This window comes from Haliotis rufescens, unplaced genomic scaffold (genome assembly GCF_023055435.1).
Source record: "Haliotis rufescens isolate VD_foot unplaced genomic scaffold, xgHalRufe1.0.p SCAF_10, whole genome shotgun sequence".
NCBI lineage: Eukaryota > Metazoa > Mollusca > Gastropoda > Lepetellida > Haliotidae > Haliotis > Haliotis rufescens.
Genome location: NW_025963780.1, coordinates 24,952,517 through 24,973,636, shown reverse-complemented (window position 1 = coordinate 24,973,636; position 21,120 = coordinate 24,952,517). Strand labels below are relative to the sequence as shown.

General features: G+C 39.9%; 2 protein-coding genes across 6 annotated transcripts in view; one reads left to right on the top strand and one right to left on the bottom strand.

Moving 5' to 3' along the window:
• LOC124117109 (probable tRNA N6-adenosine threonylcarbamoyltransferase, mitochondrial) overlaps window positions 1-13,104 on the top strand; it is a 25,211-nt gene extending 12,107 nt beyond the window's left edge. For 2 of the 4 annotated variants that reach the window (XR_007219258.1, XR_006858228.2), the window contains exons 10-11: window positions 109-196; window positions 12,968-13,013. Coding sequence is in view for 1 of the 4 variants with exons in the window: in XM_046478838.2 (XP_046334794.2) it covers window positions 109-184 (76 nt within the window). In the remaining 3 variants the exon portion in view is untranslated. Of the gene's footprint in view, window positions 1-108; window positions 197-12,967 lie in introns of all 4 variants that reach the window. The other 2 variants (XR_007219257.1, XM_046478838.2) reach the window with 2 other exon arrangements.
• On the bottom strand, window positions 12,013-21,120 carry LOC124117108 (sodium-dependent glucose transporter 1A-like). Of its 2 annotated transcripts, none has more exons than XM_046478837.2 (4): window positions 21,001-21,120; window positions 17,992-18,195; window positions 15,712-15,997; window positions 12,013-13,932 (listed from the first exon to the last, which is right to left on the bottom strand). In XM_046478837.2, exons 1-4 carry the CDS (start codon window positions 21,103-21,105, stop codon window positions 12,881-12,883), a joined length of 1,647 nt encoding a protein of 548 aa, XP_046334793.2. In that variant the 5' UTR covers window positions 21,106-21,120; the 3' UTR covers window positions 12,013-12,880. The 2 variants fall into 2 exon arrangements, with proteins under 2 accessions (XP_046334793.2, XP_048244655.1); XM_048388698.1 differs by lacking the exon at window positions 21,001-21,120 and adding an exon at window positions 20,661-20,899.

Below are 21,120 nucleotides of genomic sequence, written 5' to 3'. Positions count from 1 at the left end.
CAAGCATGGGTTGCTGTAGACCTATTCTACCCCGGAAAATATCGAGAAATGTTATTCTACTATTAATTAGTTGTTGAACTGCTAACCAGTTTATATTCTACTGAACAGGTGCCCCATCGGTGAGGATATATCAAGTGCTGTGCGAGATGCTTCCATCAAGTTGCCACCACTGAAGCTGTTATAGCCTGGCAGTGATGTAAGTACCATATATCGCCATCTATAAAGTGCACAATCCCTACAGTTGCACCATAAGAATACACCATTATACTGTTATAACCTGGCAGTGATGTAAGTACAATAGACCGTGATACTGTTATAACCTGGCAGTGATGTAAGTACAATACACCATGATACTGTTATAACCTGGCAGTGATGTAAGTACAATAGACCGTGATACTGTTATAACCTGGCAGTGATGTAAGTACAATACACCATGATACTGTTATAACCTGGCAGTGATGTAAGTACAATAGACCGTGATACTGTTATAACCTGGCAGTGATGTAAGTACAATACACCATGATACTGTTATAACCTGGCATTGATGTAAGTACAATACACCATGATACTGTTATAACCTGGCAGTGATGTAAGTACAATACACCATGATACTGTTATAACCTGGCAGTGATGTAAGTACAATACACCAAGATACAGTTATAACCTGGCAGTGATGTAAGTACAATACACCATGATACTGTTATAACCTGGCAGTGATGTAAGGACAATACACCATGATACTGTTATAACCTGGCAGTGATGTAAGTACAATACACCATGATACTGTTATAACCTGGCAGTGATGTAAGTACAATACACCATTATACTGTTATAACCTGGCAGTGATGTAAGTACAATACACCATGATACTGTTTTAACCTGGCAGTGATGTAAGTACAATACACCATGATACTGTTATAACCTGGCAGTGATGTAAGGACAATACACCATGATACTGTTATAACCTGGCAGTGATGTAAGTACAATACACCATGATACTGTTATAACCTGGCAGTGATGTAAGGACAATACACCATGATACTGTTATAACCTGGCAGTGATGTAAGTACAATACACCATGATACTGTTATAACCTGGCAGTGATCTAGTACAATACACCATGATACTGTTATAACCTGGCAGTGATCTAGTACAATACACCATGATACTGTTATAACCTCGCAGTGATGTAAGTACAATACACCATGATACTGTTATAACCTGGCAGTGATGTAAGTACAATACTCCATGATACTGTTATAACCTCGCAGTGATGTAAGTACAATACACCATGATACTGTTATAACCTGGCAGTGATGTAAGTACAATAGACCGTGATACTGTTATAACCTGGCAGTGATGTAAGTACAATAGACCGTGATACTGTTATAACCTGGCAGTGATGTAAGTACAATACACCATGATACTGTTATAACCTGGCAGTGATGTAAGTACAATACACCATGATACTGTTATAACCTGGCAGTGATGTAAGTACAATACTCCATGATACTGTTATAACCTCGCAGTGATGTAAGTACAATACACCATGATACTGTTATAACCTGGCAGTGATGTAAGTACAATAGACCGTGATACTGTTATAACCTGGCAGTGATGTAAGTACAATGCACCATGATACTGTTATAACCTGGCAGTGATGTAAGTACAATACACCATGATACAGTTATAACCTGGCAGTGATCTAGTACAATACACCATGATACTGTTATAACCTGGCAGTGATGTAAGTACAATAGACCGTGATACTGTTATAACCTGGCAGTGATGTAAGTACAATGCACCATGATAATGTTATAACCTGGCAGTGATGTAAGTACTGTACACCATGATACTGTAATAACCTGGCAGTGATCTAGTACAATACACCATGATACTGTTATAACCTGGCAGTGATGTAAGTACAATACACCATGATACTGTTATAACCTCGCAGTGATCTAGTACAATACACCATGATACTGTTATAACCTGGCAGTGATGTAAGTACAATACACCATGATACTGTTATAACCTGGCAGCGATGTAAGTACAATACTCCATGATACTGTTATAACCTGGCAGTGATGTAAGGACAATACACCATGATACTGTTATAACCTGGCAGTGATGTAAGTACAATACTCCATGATACTGTTATAACCTGGCAGTGATCTAGTACAATACACCATGATACTGTTATAACCTGGCAGTGATGTAAGTACAATGCACCATGATACTGTTATAACCTGGCAGTGATGTAAGTACAATAGACCGTGATACTGTTATAACCTGGCAGTGATGTAAGTACAATACACCATGATACTGTTATAACCGGGCAGTGATGTAAGTACAATAGACCGTGATACTGTTATAACCTGGCAGTGATGTAAGTACAATGCACCATGATAATGTTATAACCTGGCAGTGATGTAAGTACTGTACACCATGATACTGTTATAACCTGGCAGTGATCTAGTACAATACACCATGATACTGTTATAACCTGGCAGTGATGTAAGTACAATACACCATGATACTGTTATAACCTGGCAGTGATGTAAGTACTGTACACCATGATACTGTTATAACCTGGCAGTGATGTAAGTACAATACTCCATGATGCTGTTATAACCTGGCAGCGATGTAAGTACAATACACCATGATACTGTTATAACCTGGCAGCGATGTAAGTACAATACACCATGATACTGTTATAACCTGGCAGTGATGTAAGTACTGTACACCATGATACTGTTATAACCTGGCAGTGATGTAAGTACAATGCACCATGATACTGTTATAACCTGGCAGTGATGTAAGTACAATGCACCATGATACTGTTATAACCTGGCAGTGATGTAAGTACAATGCACCATGATACTGTTATAACCTGGCAGTGATGTAAGTACTGTACACCATGATACTGTTATAACCTGGCAGTGATGTAAGTACTGTACACCATGATACTGTTATAACCTGGCAGTGATGTAAGTACAATACACCATGATACTGTTTTAACCTGGCAGTGATGTAAGTACAATACACCAAGATACAGTTATAACCTGGCAGTGATGTAAGTACAAAACACCATGATACTGTTATAACCTGGCAGTGATGTAAGTACAATACACCATGATACTGTTATAACCTGGCAGTGATGTAAGTACAATACACCATGATACTGTTATAACCTGGCAGTGATGTAAGTACTGTACACCATGATACTGTTATAACCTGGCAGTGATGTAAGTACAATACACCATGATACTGTTATAACCTCGCAGTGATGTAAGTACAATACACCATGATACTGTTATAACCTGGCAGTGATGTAAGTACAATACACCATGATACTGTTATAACCTGGCAGTGATGTAAGTACTGTACACCATGATACTGTTATAACCTGGCAGTGATGTAAGTACAATACTCCATGATGCTGTTATAACCTGGCAGCGATGTAAGTACAATACACCATGATACTGTTATAACCTGGCAGCGATGTAAGTACAATACACCATGATACTGTTATAACCTGGCAGTGATGTCAGTACTGTACACCATGATACTGTTATAACCTGGCAGTGATGTAAGTACAATGCACCATGATACTGTTATAACCTGGCAGTGATGTAAGTACAATGCACCATGATACTGTTATAACCTGGCAGTGATGTAAGTACAATGCACCATGATACTGTTATAACCTGGCAGTGATGTAAGTACAATGCACCATGATACAGTTATAACCTGGCAGTGATGTAAGTACAATGCACCATGATACTGTTATAACCTGGCAGCGATGTAAGTACAATGCACCATGATACTGTTATAACCTGGCAGTGATGTAAGTACAATGCACCATGATACTGTTATAACCTGGCAGTGATGTAAGTACAATGCACCATGATACTGTTATAACCTGGCAGTGATGTAAGTACAATGCACCATGATACTGTTATAACCTGGCAGTGATGTAAGTACAATGCACCATGATACTGTTATAACCTGGCAGTGATGTAAGTACAATACACTATGATACTGTTATAACCTGGCAGTGATGTAAGTACAATACACCATTAAACTTTTATAACCTGGCAGTGATGTAAGTACAATACACCAAGATACAGTTATAACCTGGCAGTGATGTAAGTACAATGCACCATGATACTGTTATAACCTGGCAGTGATGTAAGTACAATACACCATGATACTGTTATAACCTGGCAGTGATGTAAGTACTGTACACCATGATACTGTTATAACCTGGCAGTGATGTAAGTACAATGCACCATGATACTGTTATAACCTGGCAGTGATGTAAGTACAATGCACCATGATACTGTTATAACCTGGCAGTGATGTAAGTACAATGCACCATGATACTGTTATAACCTGGCAGTGATGTAAGTACAATGCACCATGATACAGTTATAACCTGGCAGTGATGTAAGTACAATGCACCATGATACTGTTATAACCTGGCAGCGATGTAAGTACAATGCACCATGATACTGTTATAACCTGGCAGTGATGTAAGTACAATGCACCATGATACTGTTATAACCTGGCAGTGATGTAAGTACAATGCACCATGATACTGTTATAACCTGGCAGTGATGTAAGTACAATGCACCATGATACTGTTATAACCTGGCAGTGATGTAAGTACAATGCACCATGATACTGTTATAACCTGGCAGTGATGTAAGTACAATACACTATGATACTGTTATAACCTGGCAGTGATGTAAGTACAATACACCATTAAACTTTTATAACCTGGCAGTGATGTAAGTACAATACACCAAGATACAGTTATAACCTGGCAGTGATGTAAGTACAATGCACCATGATACTGTTATAACCTGGCAGTGATGTAAGTACAATACACCATGATACTGTTATAACCTGGCAGTGATGTAAGTACAATGCACCATGATACTGTTATAACCTGGCAGTGATGTAAGTACTGTACACCATGATACTGTTATAACCTGGCAGTGATGTAAGTACAATACACTATGATACTGTTATAACCTGGCAGTGATGTAAGTACAATGCACCATGATACTGTTATAACTTGGCAGTGATGTAAGTACAATACACCATGATACTGTTATAACCTGGCAGTGATGTAAGTACAATGCACCATGATACTGTTATAACCTGGCAGTGATGTAAGTACTGTACACCATGATACTGTTATAACCTGGCAGTGATGTAAGTACAATACACCATTAAACTTTTATAACCTGGCAGTGATGTAAGTACAATACACCAAGATACAGTTATAACCTGGCAGTGATGTGAGTACAATACACCATGATACTGTTATAACCTGGCAGTGATGTAAGTACAATACACCATGATACTGTTATAACCTCATAGAAAACCCCTTGAGAAAAGGAACAGAGACTGGGGCTGTTTGGATCTCTGTGCCACTGAGGATTTAATTAATTAAAGCCCAGCTATGAAGTCCTTAATGACTCAAGTAAAATGGAGACAAAAATTAAATATTTTTATTGATTGAAAAATATTTCAAAACAAAAAGACATACAACCCTATATTTTAAAAATACAGACACAAAGTGTCAGTTCAATATTTGTATCCACAGTGAATGCATAATCAACCAGAAACACAATGTTAATTTGTTTTTATTATTGACAAAGATTTCAATGCAAACAAAACCAGATAGCCCTAGAATGTGTAACACATTAGTCCAATATGAGTGAGTGAGTGAGTTGGGTTTAAAGCCGCTTTTAACAGTATTCCAGTTTTTTCGCGGTGTGTCAGCTTAATGTGGGAGGAAAGCCTGAAGTGATGCAGGTCTCAGACGTTTACCTCTTTAGTGAAACCCACGAGCACGGGTATCGTGCTGACAAACCTAGAAACATAATCGGGCAAACCAGGATTATTTACAGACGGCTGTCATATAGCTGGAATATTGCTGAGTGGGGCGTTAAACAACAAACCAACAACCTTCTGAAGGGAATGGTACGTTAAGGTTCTGATTGTACCCTATCAGTCTGCTGTGTGTTGAGTTGGGTTTAACGCCGCTTTTAACATTATTCCAGTTATATCACGGCGTGTCAGCGTAATGTGGGAGGAGAAAGCCCGAAGTGATGCAGGTCTCAGACGTTTACAACTTCGGTGAAACCCACGAGCACGGGTATCGTGCTGACAAACCTAGAAACATAATCGGGGCAAACCAGGATTCGAACCCACAATCATAGGTTTCTGGTGTGCCCAAGGGACGCAATTCTGCACAGCGAATTGCAGTGCCTTAGACAACTGGGCCGCCTGTTGCAAGCCATTTCCGTGGCATCTGATTGGCTAACAAAATAATTTTTATTGCGTTTATGGTCCCATAAACTGAACAATAGGTCACACCCACTTGCAAACTGTTTCCTGATTGGCTGATAATGGAATGGACATGGCTTGTGTTGAGTGATGTCACCGATTTCATACTGTTAGTCTATAGTTTTGTATTTGATAATCTTTGAATAAACAGTCTGTGATGTTAATATTGTTGACATATTATTTATAAGAATTAACATCAATTTGTATTGCGTTTATGGAGGTATAGATGCAAAAACAAGGGGGCACACTTTGCAGATTTACATAGTTTGCATTTATGTTTTTACGTTTAAGAAATACCCGAGTATTGTTTATATTGCATTATTTTTATTATTAATAATATTGTTCATATCATGTACAGCCTCTTTAAATAATGATGACATGGCAATCCTCACATCAATTATCTGTACCTTTTCTCCTAATTGTCATATGCGTTTATCTGCCAGCAACATCTATATGGAACAACTTACTGGACATCCCTCTCAAAAATAACGTCGTCCAATGTATGACATCATCAAGTTGAGAGCGCCTATTCGAATCTCCAGTAATGACATCATGATAGAACAATGTTTTATCGTGAAAAATAAACCACACTTCGTTGATCAGTGTTCTTCTCGATTTATGGCGTAGCTATCTTAGATACCTCCATAAATGCAAATACACTTCCTAAGTAAACTGAAATGTACCCTGAGCAAAACATGAATACACAAATTCATTGGTAGTGTATGCTTGTGGTGTCTAATTTGGGGAATTGGTCGGAATCCTACAATGTGTCACTGCTCTTCAGGATAACCCCTACAGGTGAAACGATACATTGGTGCACCAGTGATACATGATACGTTTTCTTTCTGTATCGATACTGGATGATACACTTGCTAAAAAAAATTACTTACAACTCGTTTAATGACATCAGCGTTTTTGTCAGTCAAATGTTGCAAATGTGTTGTAATTCATGTTTCAAGTTCACTACTGAAAATAGTCACTACAAACATGTTTCTACAGGTAATTTTTCCTTTTGAACCTGCTCTGAAATATTTATAGTTGAAAGTTTCCACGCGATTTGAAGTAAATATGCATATCGCGATACGTATCTTGACCTATCGTGACCTTGCTGTATCGCTTCACCTCGAATAACCCCAACTGAAGAATGCGTCAGGCTCTGTGGCTCAATTCTCAGTGTTGGGTGGGGCTGGGATTCTTGTTAGCAACAGACTATTTTTTTGGACACTGCTTCAATACAAACAAGTCAAAAAGTGAGCAGGTTTGTTAATACCCCCGACCCTGACTCCAACATATTTCTAAGTTCAAAAGATGAAAACAAAACAAAACACACACACATAAGAACAGGTCGGGGTATAACAAATCATAAAAATTCTGTTGACATTACAAAATTGATAGATTGGTTCATAAGTCAAGAGACGACTTTGGTTTGTGCTTATGAGGCAAATATCAGTGGGGAACCAGTATATAAGCTCTTCAGAGGAACATGGCACATCTTGACTAGGATCTAGAAAGTAGTATTAATTATCAGATACATCTTCCACTAGCCTATATCAAAGCCTAGTTTCTACCCTTGCCAGATCCAGGTCACTTGTCTTAGCTCAACCCTGGCGCCACCTCGCATAGATCATGAGTACTGCCCCTTGTAATGAAAACGCGATATTCAATCAGATTGCTGTTCTAATCTCATATAGTTTCACAAAGATGGCGACTACCATAGGCGATGACCTAGTCAATCATTTGCAACATTTCGCGATTTCATCCCTGACTCAAAAACATAGGCATTTGTTAGGGAGTTTAATAGATGAAAAAGACCTATTCATGTCAACAACAATCTCATTAAAATCAGACCTTAGTTCTCACTACCGCTAAACAAAGATCTGAAGACATCCCATTAGGGGTCACGTCAGAACGACCTTTCATCCGACCAGTCAGAGCGAGGCATACCAGATTATGAAAGTGACAGTTGGAATGTGATTTCTGATCATGCAACCTCGAAAACATCATGCAACCTCGGTATTCGAACAATAGTTATGGGTTTAACGACTGAATCCTTACAATCTAGACCATCTATTAGCCATTCCAGAATGTTTTTTTGTACAGGTTTCAAATTTGTAATTGAGAATTTGTCAAAATATGTTTTGAAGCGTAGTCGCCAATTTGAAATTAGTGCCGTAAAGCACGAGAAAGCTGCCTTCTGATTGGTCATTACATTGGTCGGTCAAAGTTTGCACAAAGTCGGTCTGACTTGACCCGTAATGGGATGTCCTCAGATCTTTGTTTATCGGTAGCGAGAACTAAGATCAGATTTTAATGAGATTGTGTCAACAAAGACAGGAAGGGGTAAATCACTTCCATACCGAGGTGTACCAGTCGTGGATGTTGATTTTGTGATACGTTCTCTGATTGGACGATATGTGCGACAGTCCAATCATATTTGGCACAGGAAAGTGAGCTTGATGTGGCAAGGGTGGAAACAAGACTTTGATAAAAAGGCTAGTGGACGCTCTTGCCTCGGGAAGATGTATCAGATAGGATTACCAGTACAGTGTACAGACAATAAATAAAAAGATTCTGTATTATTAAACATAATATCATACTAGGTATGGTGTATGGCATAGCCAGTGTATAGGTATGGCATGAAAAACATGAAATTCATACAATAAAACTGTTAAAACCACGTAGCATTTGACTTTCTACTCGTATTGGTGTAAAGCTCTAGTATCATTAGATCACATCAAACTTGGTTGACGAATCCACCTTCCTAAAATTTAAATGTGAAAAAAATGTCAAAAATGAAAATGCACTTTACTTTCAGTCAGGTGAGCTAAACATTCAAATGAAGGAAAACAAGTTAAAGGACTACTTGCCTTCCTTACTTGACCTAGTTTGATGTTTGGGTCATCACTAGTAGTCAACAAAGAATATAAACTTATTTAGACTTGGTATTTTTTAAAGCATTTGTGATTCTTTGGAAGGAAGATGCTTAAATCAAGTTACTTAAAAAAACAACAACATTTTGGATTTCATTAGAATTGGACATAAAATTGATTTCATATAAAACATGTTTGTTGATTTGGGATGTTAGTGCTGACCATTTGATGGATTAATTTCACCGAGATTATCAAATGCATTTGATACAAACAATTGTCTTCAAAGCAATTTAGTTGAAAATCAACATTTTCATAAATATTCAATCAAACACAACACAACACTTGAAAATAGTTTCCATGGAAACGGACTCATGAAGTAAAATATTTTCTTATTCACCATGTAAAACAAAAATCAACAAAAACAATAATCTGTATTGATATTTGACAATAACATAATACATGTTTATATACTGATTGAAATGAATAAGGTAACACTTAGTTTTAGACACAGTAAAATGATATGCTATCATGAGTTCCCAGCCCTGTCTACCAAATACACATTGCAAACAATGCACACAAACACATCTCAACATTTGATTCTGACATGTATTGAATTAGTAAACACTCTATTTCAAATGTACTCACAGTAAAGCTTATTATCCCCTGCCAAAAATTTAGGTCCATCCGCTTCTCCAAGGGGACAAATTTTCTCAAATACTATTTAAGTCAGAAAAATAAAATTTAACACACTGATGTTACTGGTCATGATCTCAAATGAGTTCGAAAATTGGTGTCGTAAATTCATTTTTTGAGATAGGCCCCTTGCTTTTCAATTTAGTGCAAACTGCATGAAATGGGGACATGTTTTCTCATAAACTACTGAAGTTACAGGAATGAAAGTTTGCATGCCTGTCTAAGAGATACTTGTCAAGACTGAGTTCAAAAATTGGTCCCGTCAATTTTTTTGTTATGGCCCTTGTTATTTTGCTTGGTGTATAGAGTGTGTAAAGGGGACAATTTTTCTTAGAAACTACGGAAGATAAGCTAGCTTATCTATCAACACTGAATCATTATTTCCAGAGAAGGGGCCTTTGTGTGTATTAATTTCATATTTAATCATTATTTTTTATGAGAAAGCTGCCCAACTGGCTATTTCTTCTTAAGGCTTCATGGGACTCGTTTTTTTATAGTTTTTATTCACTACAATATGAACAAACTAACTTCTAATGTGCCTCATGGCAGGGATAGTGATAATGCTGTTTTCTTGTTTCCCTATAGTTTTCATTGTTCCCTTATTAATTTCCATCAGTATAGTTCAATGCTAACAAAGTCATCAGGGAAACAGTATTCCTCTCTGTATGTGTATTAAGACCTGTATTCAGGAAAAAACAATATGTAACAAAACATGTCTTCAGTGAAACAGTATGTAACCAAACACATCCATTGCTAACAAAGTCATCAGGGAAACAGTATTCCTCTCTGTATGTGTATTAAGACCTGTATTCAGGAAAACAATATGTAACAAAACATGTCTTCAGTGAAACAGTATGTGACCAAACACATCCATTGCTAACAAAGTCATCAGGGAAACAGTATTCCTCTCTGTATGTGTATTCAGACCTGGGTCCACTTGCACAAAGCGATCTTAGCGCTACAATTATTGTAAATCCTTAAGATCGCGATCTTAGGCTTACGCTACAATTGTCATCCACTTGCACAAAGCGATTGTAGGTTAAGATCATTGTAAGCTACAATCGAAACTTACAATTGGTCCAGACCAATCTTAAGTAGCTAAGATCGTTGTAGTTCCTGACAAAATGGCGTGCAAGACAGGGCCAGTTTCACATTAATAATCTGCTTTACGATCAAACACTGCCTATTTATTTTGTTAGATTTTATGATTCGAATCGACACTTCAACAACACGAAGACCGCACCACAGATTTAACGTCAAAAATATCGTTAATTGCGATAGTGAACCACATAACTATCGAGTCGATAGTTTAAAGTACTATTCCCACCCGTGTCAATGCTGAAAGAAGTCTAAAACAACATACCTTATCAAGGGAAGGATAAAACCTAAGTCGTCTGCAAGCGATTTGTAACGTCCGTGACCTTTAAGATAAATCAAGGGCAGCTAATCATAGTTTATATTCTAGATGGGAGTGGTTTCCCTTTGTATAAGTATCGTAGAATCTACCTTGCCCAGTGTATTAATGTTGTAGAACCGCCGAGCTCCCCTTGTATCTCTTTTGGGTCACATTCGTGTCAGTTATTTTGTCTTTAGTTTATCATTAAATTAATCTACAAGTAAACACAAGTTGAAGTGCAAAATCATACGTTTATATCTAAAATCGAGTGGGACAGTCACGAGCGGTTGTAATATCTGAATTTATAAGAAACTAATGCAAATATTCATCAAACAAGCAAATACACATGATGAGACATTTGAAATTTGTGTAAAATATCCCATAAATAGCAAAAGTAAAATTCACACTTTTTAAAAAATATAATTAATACCAAATGAATATATATTAAACAACTTCTTTCTTGAAACATTATTCTTATTTCCCGTACATGCATTCTTGAAATCTCCCGTCTTACTATGTTTTGAAAAGGTTGTCATAACATCCTTTGTAATAGCGGCAAAACTAAAACATGAAGGATATACATGTACAGTTGTATTTAGGATTTTACGGAAAGCTCCCCCAAATAGATGACGATCATACATTTACCTGTTATGTTAATTGGACATAGAGATCTATTATTATTTTCAATTTTTACTTTCATAATAAGAATGTCACTAAATCTATATGCCAACATTCTAATTATAGTTTCCTTCAAATAGTTGAGACCTTTCAACTGTGCAAGGTGCGTGGAGGGAGGTACGTGTTGTATGTTGTAACCGGTTCCACACGTTGTATGCGCAGCAAGATTTGCGCGTTTGCAGACAACCATAGACAGGAGTCTAGTTTAAGATATTTGTACCTCCACCATTGAAGATTTCAATCTTAGCTAAGATCGCGATCTTAAATCCAAGCCGTCTTACAATCGCGTTAAGATCGGTTTGTGCAAGTGGAATAGGACAATTGTAGGGTGATTGTAAAGTTGATTGTAGCCGCCTAAGATCGATTGTAACTAAGATTGTTCTGTGCAAGTGGGCCCTGTATTCAGGAAAACAATATGTAACAAAACATGTCTTCAGTGAAACAGTATGTAACCAAACACATCCATTGCTAACAAAGTCATCAGGGAAACAGTATTTCTCTCTGTATGTGTATTCAGACCTGTATTCAGGAAAACAATATGTAACAAAACATGTCTTCAGTGAAACAGTATGTAACCAAACATGGATTCAGGCATGTAATGCTGAATTTGTAGTGCTGACTATAGGCACATATTGGACAGGCTATTGGCCATGTAAAAACTGTGAGTCAAATACAAGATCTTGGTTATGATAATATCCATTAGTAACTGTCCACTTCAAAGAGAAGAATTTCTACAGAATTGGGTAATGGTTGATAAACATCCTTGACTAAATATGGGAAATTTTGTTTGGAATACTGCTTATTGCGTATCGCCTTCCCATGTTAAAAATATGAATGAAAATCAAATAGTCCCTCTCACATCCCTTAGTTGACCAGATCACAGAAACTTTTCTTCAACCTGTGACGAGAAACCATTGGCTTTTACCTCTATTGTTATATCAGTGCTCTGTTTCCTCTTTTTCAGGAACGTGCGAGCGTAGATGAGAAGTATGAGGAACATGAGGAGACATGCAATACTTTCTGCCGTGAGGAGATACGCATACCACATGAGACTGTGTTCATCCATAAGATACCCCAGAATTATGGGGTTCGCCATGGTCCCTGACGATGAAGCTATCAAAATAGCGGATGCAACTCTCCCGGACATATTTAACAACTCCTCCTCCGTCCAAGTCAACCCTGTTGGGAAGAAAACGGACATTGACAGTCCAGTTGTGACCGAACTGATCCAAATGCCTACAGGTATATCGTACTGCGCACAAACAAGAAAAGCGATTAGCGATGCTATTAAAGAAGTGCAGCATATAAATAGTAACTTGACTGGAGTGAGAAATTTTACAAAGAAGATCCCAAGAAATCTTCCTCCAGCAAAGGATGCCCAAAATACTGATGTTAATTCCGTTCCTCTAGACTTGCTCCAGTGTAGATGCTTGACGACAAAGGTCATCAGGTACGCTGCGAAGCTGTCCTCGACAGAGCAGTACAGCATGTAGGTTACACATATCATTCCTATCGTAAAGATGAACACAGCACGTGACATGTTTGGGGGTTCCGGAGTGGCCTCCCCTGCAGTTCGCTTCTTCATCTGAGATTTTTCACGACAATATGTTATCAAAAATGGAAAAGCAAAGAATGTTGTCAATACAGCAGAAATTAAATAAGCATAAAAAACTATTGTTGTTTGTTTCTCTTCAATTGGGGTCAAAGTTGAATTGGAGGATATATAAGCTGAGGTGACTGTGATATTCATCCCGCTGAACCCAACATTGGGTGGAGCTGTTGTAGCATTGATCACATCTGGTAATGGCGACAGGAAGGGCTTGGTCATAAGAGGGGAGAGAACTCCACCAAAGGCAAATGCAAAATGAGCTGTTTGCATGGCCGAGCGTCCATTGCTCCCCCATGTACGAACCAGCTCTGCATTCCCGCCTGAAACAGGTCAGCTGACATGAGAGACGGCATCAATGATACTATGTATAACATGGTATTAAACTGGACCTTTAACAATACAACATACTGACAATCCAAGCAAAACATCAGACCCCATCAGCTCTGAAAACCTGTCTTACCTGACGTTTATTTTTAGGAACATCTATATATTAATATAAGGACAAGGTTCCTAATCAGTGAATTGTTAATGGGTGGGTACTGAGTACTGAGTAGGACCTGGGTACCCACAGCACTACCCGGACCCCTGGTAAGTCACGTGATATATTGTCTAATGACTAAAATTATCTGGAACTCTATGGTTACACTACAAGTCATTAGTGTTCGCTTTTCTTTCTGTCTATGCACCCATTCCTTCTGACTTTTCATATGGTTGAATAAAGATATAACCTAAGTCAACTTCAGTGTATGCATGACCAGATTGTTTAATACATGTATCTAAATACATTTTGCCAGGGCGATGCTAAAAAAGTTCCCAATCGGACATATTGAGACATCTCCTAAGACCTACAGTGGGTACCCGGGTAGGGTAGGGTATTAGGGGGGCAGGTACCCGGGTAGTAAATTTGGTCTCGTCCCAGCCCTAGTGGAAATACTGAGGATTTGTGAGAAACGAATGATGTAAATATTTCCATAGGATACGAGGAATTTGACCAAATCTTTTATAAGTATTTTTGTTCAATATTAATTGCTTAATTAATATTGCTTAATATATTTCTGAATATGTTATGATTACAGAACAACTTCATCACTATTCCTTCTAATGGCTAGTCTGCTGATCTGGTGGCCCATAGTATGAATAGAAATAAAACAAGTGCAAAAGTGAGCGTGGCTCACTAATACCCCCGAGCCGCCTAGTGTCAGTAGTTACAAATTAAATAGCTAGGATATGGTTAGGGTTTGAAAAATTCATAGAAAAATGGAAAATTTATAAAATCAATTTTTTTTCTTTTGTCTGCACCCCTCCATATGACAAAGATTATATGTACTAAGTTTGAGATGAATCCACTGAATAGTTTAAGAGAAATCGCGCGGACAAAGTTTTCGACGGACGTTTGAAAAATTCATGAAAAAAATGGAAAATTAATAGAAACAATATTTTGCTTTTGACTGCACCCCTTCATATGACACAGATTATATGTACTAAGTTTGAGATGAATCCACTGAATAGTTTAAGAGAAATCGCGAGGACAAAGTTTTCGGACGGACATTAGGGTTTGAAAAATTCATTAAAAAATGGAAAAGTAATAAAAAAAAAAAAATCTTTTGACTCCACCCCTCCATGACTCCACCCCTCCCCTGACATTTTGTCGGGGGTATAATAAAGATCTCTGGCAACCCCCCAAGTGTGTGAATTAGCTAGAATTATTTCTTAAAAAGTACCCAAATTATGTTTCTAGGTTATTCAGCACCATACCCCTGGGGCCACTTGCACAAAGTGGTCTCAGCGCTGTGATGATATCTTACTGAGGCAAGGGAGTTAACTGACAGTAAAAGTCCAGCTTAGTCGCGTAACGAGATTGACATCTGGTTCATAAACAACTTAGCGACTGCCGTGCAGATTTCAGTTGACTGCAGGATTTGCATAGCATGTGTGCTGTCGACTGAGAGTAAAATGGAAACTAGTGACGCTAAATATGATGTTTTGTCTCTGAGCTTTTTGTATATTTGCTGAAAGAAACGTCTTCAAAGTATATTGATAATTGATCAATAGCCAGCGCTTCTGGCAACAAAGGTTGATCCCTGAAGATTTCAACTCACATGTGTCGATTCCGCCCATGAATACTCCTGTGACGAGATGGATGGCCACCATTAAGCCATAGAGTGAACAGAACGGCAGAACCCCTGTGCTGATGCCCATGCAGAGCCCCAAGAAGAACATCGTGAGCACCTTGTTGAACTTGTCGTACACCAAGCCACTGACGAGAGACCCTACCAGATAGCCGACGGACCCCGCAGTGAAGAACGCAGATCCCCGCTCCACGTCCGTGTCGGTGATTATTTGAAGGTCAAGGAAGGAGGGTCCTCTCTGTCCGATACACACACCCTGGTGGGTACAAAACATACTAATATGGGACTCATAGTTTAATGTTGGGCAATCTCATTAAAATTAGATCTAAGTTCTCGCTGCTGCTAAATAAAGATCTGAGGACATCCCATTACGGGTTAGGTCAGAACGACCTTTTGCGTACTTTGACCGACCACTGAAACGACTAACATGAAGTCGACATCAGCCAATTAGAAAGCAGATTTCACAAGCTTTACGGCACTCGTTTCAACCTGGCGACTTCCATTTCAGACTACGCTTGAAAAATATATTGACTCAGTTCTCGATTAAAATTGTGTAAAACTGAAGAAACGAACATTCCGGAATGTGTAATATATGGTTGCGATTGTATGGCAGTCCTTCCCACGTACTGTGCAACGCCTCCTCCGTTCAAATGTTTATCCCACGGAAGCAAGAGAAAGATGATAATTTTGACGGAATCGGTCGTACGGGCCGTTACTGTCGTTCGGAATACCCTGTGTTAATGTTTTTGAGGTTGCATGATTAGAAAACACATTCCTACTGTCACTTTCATGATCTGGTAAGCGACGCTTTGATTGGTCGGATGAAAGGTCGTTCTGACATGACCCGTAATGGGATGTCCTAAGATCTGAATATCGATATGTTTGGTGTTTTTTATCATATGGCTGTTGATCCTTGAAGAATATCACAGAGTGAAACAGTGAAAATTTTGAAGCGTGAATGTTGTTCTACGCCATGTTCCAGCTATATCATGGCAGCATGTAAACAATCTAAGTTAATTCAGATATTATAAACGAAGACATTGTACCCATGTGGGGACTCGAACCCAGGTCATCCGCGATCTAATGCTTTAACCACTAGGCTACCTCACCGCTCATGAAAGTGTTGAGTTGGGTTGAGTCCCATTGTGTGCTGGCGAATAGTATATATATATAGGTGTCTCACTCTGGGGAGATCTCTATAGGAGGTCGTGACAGGTGAACTTTCTGATGTGCCAATCAGTGCTGAGGCTTTAAATTCTCACTACAAGTGAGCGAAGCATTTAGCATATCTTATTTCTGTACCTCGATAGTGAACTAACACGACAAGATTAGGATGATGAAAAACATGGCCGTGCCATATATTGTGGATATTTTGTTACATGGCTGTTAGGAAGCCATCTTTGATCATCCAAAATATTTTTTCAAAAGCCAAAATGCCTAAGGGACAGAAATTGTGTGAGAGAGTGACTGAGCATTGTTTTACACCGCTTTAGCAATATTCCAGCAATATCACAGCGGGGGACACCAGAAATGGGCTTCACACATTTCACCCATGTGGGGACTCGAACCAGGGTCATCAGCAATCTAATGCTTTCACCACCAGACTACTTCACTGCTTTTGAAAGTGTTAAGTTTGCTTGAGTCCAAATGTGTGCTGGCGATTAGGTGCCTCACTCCAGCAGTTTGGTTCGAATCCTGGATGGGACTCATCCCCAAAAAGTACTAGAATCTAGGGCTGGGATGAGTCCAAATTTACTACCCGGGTACCCACCTCCCTATTACCCGACCCTACCCGGGTACCCACTGAAGGTCTCAGGAAATGTCTCAAAATGTCCGATTGGGAATATTTTTAGCATAGCCCTGGCAAAACGTATGTAGATACATGTATTAAACAATCTGGTCATTCATACACTGAAGTTGAATTGAGTTATGTCTTTATTCAACCATATGAAAATCAGAAGGAATGGGTGCATAGTCAGAAAGTAATGCGATCATTAGTGACTTGTAGAGTTACCATAGAGTTCTAGATAATTTTTGTCATTAAACAATATATCACGTGACTAACCACGGGTCCGGGTAGTCCTGTGGGTACCTGGGTCCTACTCAGTACCCGAGTTACCTGTCCCAGCCCTACTGGAATCTACTAGAACTTGTACTTTAATGAGAAAGTGTAATCCCAAATATAACATTTGTTACATTTGACCATTTTCTAAACGGCATTGTGTTTCAAACCATGTCCAGTTTACTCACCAACATGGAGAACGCTATGGCCAGGTAGACGGTGTAGATGAACTTGTTCATGTAAATCTTGTCTCTCCAGCTTGTGCAAATAGTTTCTTCCTGGTCCTCTGTTTCGTTCCCACTTTGCTTGGCAACATCCTGTCCTGTTTCAATCACAGATATCTGTTCTGGGGCCATCTTGTAGAAATATGAGAGACCTTTCTCTGCTGACCACTGAAATAATAATACCCACAATACAACAGTGAATGGTGTCCTTCAGAAGAAGACTGACATTTTGTCCCAGAAAAAAAGTGATCTTGTTTGAATATATGTATCTACTAAATGAAAAAAGTACATTTCAAATGGAGCCCAGAACTTAATTTCCTGGAGCTGAGGCAATCTAGACTTGCCAAATCATTTAAGACTGGAGTCAGACTTAATTTATTCTCTTGGGTCTGGGAGAGAGACTACGTCAGAGGGACCACAACTCATCACATCAGCCGGCCTGTATATATATATAAACAATGCTGGGCAGGTACACACAGAAGGGCTGGGACGAGTCCAAATTTACTACCCAGGTACCCAGCCCCCTACTACCCGACCCTACCCGGGTACCCAGTGACCTATGACCCGACCCTACCCGGGTACTCAGCCCCCTACTATTCTACCCGGGTACTCAGCCCCCTACTACCTGACCCTTCCCGGGTACCCTGGTTCTCAGGCCCCTATTACCCGACCCGACCCTACCCGGGTACTCAGCCCCCTACTACCTGACCCTACCCGGGTACCCAGCCCCCTATTACCCGGCCCTACCCCGGTACCCAGTGACCTATGACCCGACCCTACCCGGGTACTCAGCCCCCTACTATCCTACCCGGGTACTCAGCCCCCTACTACCTGACCCTTCCCCGGCTACCCAGGTACTCAGGCCCCTATTACCCTACCCGACCCTACCCGGGTACCCAGTCCCTATTACCCGACCCTACCTGGGTAATCAGCCCCCTACTATCCGACCTTACCCGGGTACTCAGCCCCCTACTACCCGACCCTACCGGGTACCTAGCCCCCTATTTACCGACCCTACCTGGGTACCCAGCCCCCTATTGGTAGGGTACCCAGCCCCCTATTACCCGACCCTACCCGGGTACCCAGCCCCCTATTACCCGACCCTACCCGGGTACCCAGCTCCCTACTACCCGACCTTACTCGGGGAACCAAGTCCCCTATTACCTAACCCTACCCGGGTACTCAGCCCCCTATTACCCGACCCTACCAGGGTACTCAGTCCCCAATTACCCGACCCTAACCGGGTACCCAGTCCCCTATTACCCGACCCTACCCGGGTACCCAGTCCCCTATTACCTGACCCTACCTGGGTACCCAGCCTCCTATTACCAGACCCTACCGGGGTACCCAGCCCCCTACTACCCAACCTTACCCGGGTACTCAGCCCCCTACTACCCGACCTTACCCGGGTACCCAGCCCCCTACTATCCGACCTTACCCGGGTACTCAGACCCCTATTACCCGACCCTAAAACGGGTACCCAGCACCCTATTACCCGACCCTACCCGGGTACCCAGCCCCCTATTACCCGACCATACCTGGGTACCAAGCCCCCTATTACCCGACCCTACCCGGGTACCCAGCCCCCTATTACCCGACCCTACCCGGGTACCCAGCACCCTATTACCCGACCCTACCCGGGTACCCAGTCCCCTATTACCTAACCCTACCCGGGTACCCAGCCTCCCATTACCCGACAGTACCCGGGTAGATAAACGTATGAAAGGATCTGGTCATGTATACACTGAAGTTGACTGAAGTTTTATCTTTATTCAATCATATAAAGTCAGAAGGAATGTGTGCATAGTCAGAAAGAAATACAATGTACGAACATCTGTCACTTATAGTGCAACCATAGATTTCTAGTAAATATTTGCCATTAAACAATATATCACGTGACTAACCAGGTCGTCCTTTGGGTACTCTTGTCCTACTCAGTACCCACCCGACCCACACAACTACCCGAACCTGTGGTTAGTCATGTGGTACATTGTTTAACGACAATAAAACTCCATGGCTAAACTACAAGCATAGTTAATATTCACATTTCCTTCAGACTATGCAAGCATTCATTCTTAATTTTACATGTTCAAGTAAGGATAAAGCATCTATCAACTTCAGTGTATGCACGATCAGATCATTTTATGTTGTATATTAATAGTTTTTGCCAGCGCTGCGGTTAAGCAATTACGATTCGTACATTTTATACCCAATTCTTCAGACCCATAACAGGTGCCCAGGCAGGGCTGGGTAATAGGGTGTCTGGTACCCGGGTAGTAAATATGGACAAGTGCATGCATATGAATATTTCATAAACTTAAATAATCTGTAGCGAGAATGAAACATCAATGGTCTTGAAAGAAAATACTTCATCTTCAAACGTTTGGCATATTCAAACACATTACTTTTACTAAATAAATTATAATTATTCCAGGGAATCTTATACAAGAGACTTACATAAGTCTATACTCATATATGAGTATATATATACCGGTTTATATAGACACATAAAAACTCCCTGGTTGTACTAATAAAAAGTTCGTTTGTGTAAACCTTATTTCGACTTTTAAAGAAAACCAAGACACATACTGGTTTTCCAGCGATAACGTTTTTTTCTAAATCTTGGAACATACCCTGATGCACTCTGTTCGTAGGTAAAGAGATCGGGTACAGTCACACAAATATATCTAAGACCGGGGTTATCTGGGTCACTGGGACGTACATTCTGTGACACCTGTCACATTTCGTGACCCGCGTGGCAAAGACTGGGAACCGTCTTCTGTATATGAAGGTGTTGTCTGAAGTAAAGAGCACGCGCAAACAATAACCTTTATGTTGTCATTCCTAAGATTAGCGCATCACGTTACTTGTCCTTCTGTGAAAAGAACATGGACATATGTGTCGCATCACGAAACGTTTGGAGAATGGAATGTCGAAATGACACAAGCCAAGTTTACGAATTATCAACCTCACCTCGGCGTAAAAAGACTCGCATAGATTCAGTAGCTTATTTTTCGTGGTCAACTGTTTTCTCCAAAAGTTGGATTCAATTATCATCCTAAACGAAATATTCTCCATGTTAGCAAAAATTGT

Bases quoted from the DNA above. Each gene is read 5' to 3' on its own strand.
- LOC124117108 (XM_046478837.2), bottom strand. From the start codon at position 21,105: ATGGAGAATATTTCGTTTAGGATGATAATTGAATCCAACTTTTGGAGA. The intron at 18,196-21,000 runs GTGAGGTTGATA...TTATTATTTCAG, and splicing joins GCGAGTCTTTTTACGCCGAG to TGGTCAGCAGAGAAAGGTCT. The intron at 15,998-17,991 runs GTGAGTAAACTG...TGTACCCACCAG, and splicing joins CCATAGCGTTCTCCATGTTG to GGTGTGTGTATCGGACAGAG.